The sequence below is a fragment of the Rissa tridactyla genome, chromosome 5 (assembly GCF_028500815.1).
Source record: "Rissa tridactyla isolate bRisTri1 chromosome 5, bRisTri1.patW.cur.20221130, whole genome shotgun sequence".
In the NCBI taxonomy this organism is placed as follows: domain Eukaryota; kingdom Metazoa; phylum Chordata; class Aves; order Charadriiformes; family Laridae; genus Rissa; species Rissa tridactyla.
Window position 1 is genome coordinate 56848462 of NC_071470.1, and position 8781 is coordinate 56857242.

An 8781-nucleotide genomic window follows, 5' to 3' on the forward strand; every position below is an offset into this window, starting at 1 on the left:
AAACACGTTGCAAAAGGAACAATTCTGGAAACTATCCTGCTCTGTGCAAAAGGAAAAACAAAGGAGCTTTTCCCCCATCAGATGCATTACTTTCCCTGATGTTGTTCAGGTTAAGAATGAGACTCCAAGAATAAAAGTTTTCTTCTGCAACATAAACATATTCTACTTGCAATGCCTTTCAAGAGACCTCCGCTTTATGCATTGCAGGGAAGAGATCACAGTGACAGCAAGTCACTGCTTCACTCAACGCAAGCTGCCAGAACACGTAAAACTGAACCCTGTCCTCTCGTTCACTGGACCGATAAGTATGCTTTTAAAAGCATGCACACCCTGGTTCACACTTACATGATGCTCAGAGAATGAGGCCGAGGGCTTGCAGAGTGAAGCAACACCTCATTCCTGAGCATGTGCAGAACAGTCCACCTTCGCTTACTGCTAAAAATGCGAAACCAGTGCCATTTGCACTACACATGTGCAACATGCATGTCTCCAAGATTCATTACTGTGCATATGAAAATTCAATCATATCAAAGCTTAGCTTTAAGAAAGTCCCAAGGGGCTGAACTGTGTGCTTATGTGCTTTGAGGGGGAAAAAAACCAACAACTCTTAAACTTTTTTTCTCCTTTTGTAGCACTGCCCCAGTCTTTCCTTTAGTAAGAGCAAAATAGCTGCTTAATGAGTGAACTCCACATTCCCACTGTGTGTTTATATACATTCATATTCATAACTCAAGTTCTGTTTGTGTAAACACAAATGTATAAATCATAGATGGATTCAGGGACAATCCCAAGAAAACTGCAACTAAGATGAACAAAACTCATTATTTTATTTGAAAACTGCTGTGCTTGGTTCATTTATTATGACCATATATACCCTTTTATACAACCTCCCTCTCTCTAACGCTACTTTCTGCAGCTCATTCTAGAGCAAAGGATTCTGCAATGAGCTCAGAAGTATCACAAATTCACCTATTTTCACATTTCATTGCAGTTTGAAAATTGCTTTGCGTTCATGAAATTTTCCATTAAAACAAATCTGCCCTTCAATCAAAAAGGGAAAAATTATACTGAAGTGATGGTTTGGGGACACATATGGTCATTGCACATCCTAGACTGGATCAAAAAGAAGAGATGAATGTCCATGTTCTCTAATAAAAATAAATATTTTTGCAGGCAAAATTAATTTTAAAAAAGTAAAACACCTTCTGATCTTCTTGGCTTTTGTGTGGAACTTTCATATCTGTGGATATGAAGCTTATAGAAGCTGGTTTCAACCTAAAGGTACCTGAAACATAGCCAAGGACATAGCACGGAAAGACAAAGATTTCCAAAGCATTATCTTCAGTTCTCTAAAATAAATAAATAAATAAAATCTAAATACATCGGAGTTTTATCGATCCAGGAAAAGCAGAGAGGCAGCTTCTGTTTTTCTTCCCCATTTCTGCAGTGTCATACAAACTTCAAGTCCTCAGGTCTGCCATAAATATCTAATGACCTCAGGGCCGACACAAAGTTCCCCAGCACCGTGGAGGGACGTGGTGACAAACCATCCGCCAACGATGGGCCAAGTGGGGGCTGCCAGCTCCAAGTCTGGCCCATTGCACCCTTGGTCTTGCCAGCCACAACCAATGTGTGCGTGTGGGGGTAGCATGAGCTTGGCAGGGACTTGTGCAAGCCCAAGTGGGAAGGGAAGGTCTCTGGATTTGAAACTGTTCTCCAAATTAACATTTTATATATATATAAAATTTTTTTGGATACACTTAGAAAAATTCTCGGATACACAAAACCCAAAGAGGAAAGCAACGCTTGAAAAGCAAACAGAAGCAGGAGCTTTATGGGACTCCTCCTTTGCGGAGTTAAATTCCTCCTGAACGACATTTCCAGGGTGAGGCATTTGTAAGTACAACTGTAAAAGGACCAAAGGCTCAACTGACAAACCATGAGATATGAAGTGCTTGCAAGATACATCCGGTGTTGAGATAATTAAAATCAAAATTAAACTTGTGCTATATTTGCATCTGCAAAGCATCAGTTAATCAAACATAATGAGTTAATCAGACTCATTTTTCTGAGAGCAAAATGTAATCATGCTTCATCATCTCTTGTGTTGTCCTTAGACTCTGACAGATTTTCCAGGCAGACACTAACTCTTCCTAAGTATTTGCACACTCGATAGCACGTCAGTGTCCTGGAAATTTTCTAGGCATTGTTGAAGCATTAATGGGAAATAGTTGTAGTAAAGCCACTATATAGGAGCTTTTTCTCTATATTAAGAAGTCAAATAATAATAACAAATTGAAGGGGACACCAAGCATGACCCAGGAAGGAGATAATTCTCTGCATCCCATTTTTGCAACCAAGAGACAAGCCGTTCAGCTATGTAGCAAGAATGCTGCCAGTAAACCAGTATGCCTCCCAGATTCCTAACAGCAAACAGCAAGCGCAAAGAATACATTCTCTGGTGACCTCTGCAGATTTAGCAGTTCTAATTCTGTATTTATTTTTTTATTAAAAAAAAAAAAAAGAAGCCATTGCTGGATGTGATTTGTAGGTATTGCAATTAATTTATTTTTAATCCCATGTAGAAATAATTTATACTGTCTTGGTTGCTAGCTATTCAAGATATTGTGGTTGCATTTTTGGTGTCTTTGGTACATTTTATTGTAACATTCTCAGGGCACTGCAGTCAATTACTACATCTCATGCTGTTTTACTTGCTACAAAGCATCATCCAAGCATTTTCCAGCAAGTCCTTGTGGGTAACTATGTCCTGCTCAAGAAACACATGTGTGTCCATGCACAGATAGGTATGAGATCAGTGTCAACTTAGCCATTTGGATTAATGATATTTTGGTTCGGCTTCTGTGGTCTCAAATCTCTTAGCCCAAGCTGTGACATTTTAAAAAAAAATTACATTTTTAAAATTAAGCTGAGTACATTTGGAATACAAAGCTTAGCTGATATCTGTCTATCGTGCCTCAGCAGTGTTAAAACTTGTCCCAGCTTTTCAGTCCGCTCTCCCTTTTCCAGACCTCATTATCTCTTATTCAGCCCCACAGTTGTGCGGGTCCCCCTCTTGGTTGTCCCAGTTCTTCCCATCATTGCTGCTGCTCCCATCGTGTGCGTGGGGGAAGTGGGAGGGACGGTCCCAGTGGGAAGCACAAACCCAACCAGCTACGCAGCAGCAAAGGGAACAAGAGACACGACTTGCTGGGGAAAGAGCTGAAATAATGGCTTGTGGCCAGGACTTGGAAAGGGCAGAAGACAATAGCGCCCACAGATTAAAGAAGGAAAATGCCTGGAAATAAAGTTTGGTAGGTCTCAGCCTACCAGATTATTAAAGGCAGTTAATTGGGAAGGAGTGCAAACCCCAGCACTTGACATAAGGGACAAGCCTCATAAGAGAGCGGAGACTATAATCCAGAGACAAGAAGTCAAAAAGTGAATTAAAAAGGCTACAGTACCATCATCAAGGAATCCATGGAATGGCTATGCCTTTCAATCACAGCTGCGATACATGGGATTTTCCCTTTCAAGTTGAATCCCTATAGTTGAGCGAGAGCAGTCACAGAGAAAAGCTTGCCCTAACACAGTGGAAGCTGTATCTAACATGCAGAAAAATTAAACCACCATCGTTGCTAATTTGGTCCTTTTCATTTAGGACTCTATTCACTGTACTGTATTTATTTAGAGAGATGATATGTCCAGAACAATTCGCTAGAGAGGCTACTGTTCCTAGAAGCCACTTCTCTGAATCAAGTTTTGAAAGGAAATTGATGGCAGACAGTGTGTTGTACTGACCCCCAAAAAAGTAATGTAGTCCAACAGGCACTGTATGTTCCTATTTCTGCGCATGTTTTTCCCTTGTGCAAATGCTGTAGATACTTTCCGATTCTCTATGAAACTGGAAAAACATTAACAGTTTGCAGAAAGGGGAAAACAGGAGTGACACTGAAGAACAGTGAAGACAGTGAAATCTCACCGATTTAGCACGTCAGTGCTTCTCATTCTCTGCTGATCCAAGGCAGTAAAGGGAATAAGAACAGAAAATAAATAATATTCCTCAGAAAGACATAAAAATGTAAGTCTTACTAAAATCCACATTTGCCCCGCCAGTCCCTCCAGCAAGCGGGATCAGCTTGCTTTGTTCATGTGAGTATTTTCATTAATTTGAACTGGAACTTTGCCTGACAAAGGAGCACTGGATCTTCCCTTTCTGGGCAGAAGCACTAACTACCAGCTGAAATACATCAACACTCCAGATAAGCCATGAACTATTGTATCCGTTGATTTACTGCTGATTAAAGACTCCCAAGTTGCTCCTAGTCCTGAGAATTAACATAATTGAAAATGCTGTATTAACATACTAAAGTAACGTTCTGAAAGTGCATTAGTCTACCAAGCTGAATAAGTAAATAGGTTGCTGGCTGATGGTCCTTTCATCAGTTTTAGCAAGAGTTCTCTGATTTCCACTATGTGTATCTGCAGAGAGTTGAATACACAGCTCAGAGCTGTCACAACTGCAACGGCAAAATTCTATCAGTTTTCCTTTAAGCTGCATATTGTTGGTCCTTACAAAAACTGTTTCCTAGTTGTAAACAAGACACTCAACTTGCCATTTAATATTGCCAACACATAAAAGTTACTCCTACTTTTGACACATTATAAATTCCACCAAGTCAACAGATTGTTTTAGGAAGAAAAGCATAGGCCTGTTCTTTTAGTAAATGGCATGCAAAACTTCAGCACAAAGTCCCATAATCTAAATAAATCAAGCACTAAACTAATGAGAGAGTACTTAAAAAAAAATTATGAAAATGCCATGTCTTAATAGGTTGAGATGTGTGACACCACTGTTAAAAAACGCAGCGGCTTACCAACCCTGCAACTGGAAGTATTGCCAAAGATAAAGCATTATCACAAAAGTACCTTTTTTTCTTTTTTCTTTTTACAGCAATTCTGTGCTAATTGTGTTGCTTCCTGCAGATGGCCAAAAGTAACATCTACAATTATTGGTAGCAAATCTGAGTCATTTTCATAGACTACATCAGTGTGAGACCGTGCAGGAGCCGGGGACAGAGTCCCAGGGAGAGAGGGTGAAATCAGCACGGACAGCCCTTGACGGGGGGGTCAGGCTTTGCTCCTGGGGGCCAAAGTCACTGATTCTCCAGGCATCTTTGCTTGTGCTACACACAGGACATCTTAACATGCCTGCCACCTCTTCTACCGCTACAGATACTTACGGTGTTGTCTATGATTTGAAGTGTACCTTGGGAGTTCATGCCAGTAACTAGAAGTCCCCAGCGCACAATCCAGGTTGGCAAGTAAGGGCCAAGTCTTGCAAATGCATCTGGTGGGCCGTTCAACTTGTTTTCCAGGAACTGGGTGAACTATAATCAATCATTCTCAACATTGCTCTGAACACACATTGAAGTGGTAATGACGTTGTACATAGGGAAAGGTGTCAAGACTTCCCCAAAAGGCAAAAATTATATATTGTGTTTGGGGCTGTACAGGGCAGCTCCACAAGTACTTGCACTGAAACTCGTGAGACTGAGATAACATTCAGTGGGAAAATAGATCCTACATACTGGCTTTTTGTGAATACACAGAAAACAAAAGAAAACCCAAGGAGAACACTTAAGAAAGCATATCATGCTCCTGTATTTCCTCAAGGTGATTTAACATAGTAATTATTACAATGTGCACTAGGAAAAAGCACAGTACTTTAGTAATATAAAACTTCAGCACAGCATCTGTTACTAAACTTTGCTCAGAGGTAAAGAGAGGCAACCTGGGTAAATTATAAAACAATTTTGTGGCCAGGGAAGGCAAGCTTGGAGGGGTTTAAAATCAAATTTCTCACACGCAAAAACTAAAACTACCACTACTGTTACTATGCCTGCACACAAAACCTAATGATAATATTCGATTATCAGGAAGCTGATGTGAAACACTTTAGCAAATTCAGTGGATTCCTTGAATTTGCAGATACTCTGCTGCTTTAAGGAAAATGTAGGCAAGATACAAACCCTTCAGGCATTGAGTATTTTGCCTTTTTAGTGCTGAATGTTGGCAGCTCCCTTGTTGCTACACTGTTTGTTGCTTATGAAAAGCAGCTATATTTGGAGATACTAATAATACCCAGTAGTACAAAATCTGTATTTTCTGAAGGAGTCTACCTCCTTCAACACCATAATGCGCAACATTCATACCATCCAAGCTGAGACTTGATAGGGAAGTAGAGTACTGATGGCTTAAAACGCTCCTTTATAGTTTACCACAGAGATAGTTGAATGAAGATAATTTTCTATCAGACTTCCAAGTTTCCAAGCAGCTCAGAGAGGAAAGAAGACTGCATAAGCAAGTCAGGGTCTTTTTTTCATAAACTTTCTATAACCTTTTCTTTCTCCCTTACGCTCAAACTTCATATTCAGGGTTGTTACTCCCTGCTTATCTCAACTGGACATAACCAAACAAAACTTCCACAACCACTGGAGTATATTCTGGACAAGAAACACAGAATTAATTTTCTGTCATATTAAGCAATTGAATGTGCCCTAAACAATATCACTGGGACAGCATGTTTTTTTATTCTCACGATGGAGAAAGATATCAGAGATCAAGTTGCTAGGTGTGATTCACTTCACGCTCAAATTTTCCTCACTTATTCAATTCAAATTCAATTCATTTAGTATCTGAGAGTTAACAAGAAATTTCTTCCTTTCCTTCTAGCAGCCTGTTGAAGGAGTCAAACAAAGAAATGCTGAAGAGGATATATTTTTTTAGATTACTCCTTCTTCTATTAGTTATTAATCCTACAGAGAAAAATGAAAGGTTTAAAACCTTCCAGCTCCCACTTGCACAGTTCTTAACACCAATTCTAAGATGATGTTGTCCCAGACAACCCCGATGAAGCAAATTAATTAATTTAACACAGTAAAGCTTTGAAAACAATGTGAGGGGAGGACTAGCAATTATTCGCATATAGCACGCAGACAGACAGACACTCAAGAAACGAAGCGACGTCCTACCTCTCCTTGCCGGTGATAATGCTTGGGAGGTTTTCCCATCTGCTCTAGCATTTTGCCCTTCTTACTGCTAGCAAGCGTCAGTCCCTGGTGGATGCCTGCAGATCTGTTGGTTGCCTGAGTTGGAGCCTCCCCCATCAGGGTGGACTTGATGGAGTTCACCTTGGAGCTGGAGCTGTCTAGCTGGGAGCTCTCCACGATCAGGACCGCGGCTAGTAAGAGGAGACAGCAGGAGCACTTATTCCACATCAGCACGATCATCTCCCCTCCCCCCAAAAGGATTATCTTTTTTTTCTTTCTTTTTTCTTTTTTTTTTTTTTTAAAGCAAAGAAAACAAAAGACAGGGAAAAAAAAGTTTTTAAAAATATCTCCCAAAGTTGTTAACAAAGCAATGGATTTCAATGCCACACACTAAGCAACTGCTGATCTGAGAGACACGGGAGAAAAAGAATTAAAAAAAGAATCCCCTAGGTAAAAAAACGTGTCAAGTCTATAGGCACTGAGCAACTATCAGGTCTGTGAAGCGACGGCTTTTTCCTCCAGGTCCTTGAGAAGTCCAGGCAATTCTTAAGTGACTGAGAGCAATAAGCTACGAGGCAACTGCACCCAGGGCAGCTCCCCACCAGTGCAGTCACCAGCACGTTTGCTTAAGCTCCAGAGGAAGAGTGAGTGAGTGAGCGAGTTACTTCCCCCCACTCCTCCTCTCTTGCTGCACAAGCCAGCAGAGAGGAAACTCAAACCAGATCCAATCCAAGCAGCACCGGCAAAAGCTGGGCTTAGTTTTCTTTCACTCTCTCTCTCTCCCCCTCTCTTTACTTTTTATTCCCCTCCTCCTTTTTCTGTCTTTCGCCTCAGCCTCTGCAGCCAGCAGGAGTGAGAGCGCCCGGTTTCCTCCTCCTTCTCCTCCTCCTCCAGCCTGGCCAGTGCGGGGCGAGGGGCTCTGGGCACCCGGCGGTGGGGTGGGGGGCAGCCCAGGAGACAGAGGGTCAGACCCCGCAGTGGGCTCCCTGTGCGGCTCCCCCTCACACTCGGGGGTCTACAGCAGCCTCTCGCTGCTCCCCCTTGTTACTACAGCCGCTGGCAGCGGGTGTCCCTTCCCTCCGCCCCCAGCCTAGCGCAGCCACTCTCGCCCCCTCCATCCCCCCAGCCAGCTCCCACCTCCCCAGAGGCCGCCGTCTCCCCAGCCTGGTGGGTTCCCCCCTTCTCTGGCTGGGCTCTGCCCGGGGCTCACGGCCACGCACAACCCTGGACACAAGTGCCACACTCCTGGCTGCATCTCACTACCACCCTGGTGTCCAGCCCAGAGGTAGAGGTGAAGTCTCACTGAAGGCTTTCCACACGGGCTCCCCCAAAGCGCACTGCCAAGCTGAAGCCTGTGTTGAGGTGCCCCAGCTCCCCAAAATGCGTATAAGTGCCAAGCACATTAGTCCTGCAGTGCTGGGAAAGCGTGAGGCTGGCACACAAACTCTGCCAAATCTTATGCCCAAGCATGCAAAGTCCACTGACGGGGTATAGAACGTGTCCAGCTAATGCTGCACCGCACTACTCCTAAACGTGACACTCCTCAGTGCCACAGTGCCACTAGCACCCTGAGACTTATTCTGTATTTATCTTCTCACTTTCCTTGGCATGAGCACACATCCAACTGCTGTGAAACATCCAGGTGCTACTAACTACACCCACACGCTCCAAGGCACTTGCACCTCCCTGCCGCAGCACCAAAACACCGCGTTTCAGGAAAAGGAAGGTA

The 8781-nt window shown here is 42.8% G+C and overlaps 1 protein-coding gene across 2 annotated transcripts in view; it reads right to left on the bottom strand.

Moving 5' to 3' along the window:
* DKK2 (dickkopf WNT signaling pathway inhibitor 2) overlaps positions 1-7775 on the bottom strand; it is a 43858-nt gene extending 36083 nt beyond the window's left edge. For both annotated transcript variants that reach the window (XM_054204070.1, XM_054204069.1), the window contains exon 1: positions 7035-7775. In XM_054204070.1, the coding sequence (XP_054060045.1) occupies positions 7035-7292 (258 nt within the window). In that variant the 5' untranslated portion in view covers positions 7293-7775. The remainder of the gene's footprint in view (positions 1-7034) is intronic.
* Between the last annotated feature and the right edge of the window lie 1006 nt (positions 7776-8781).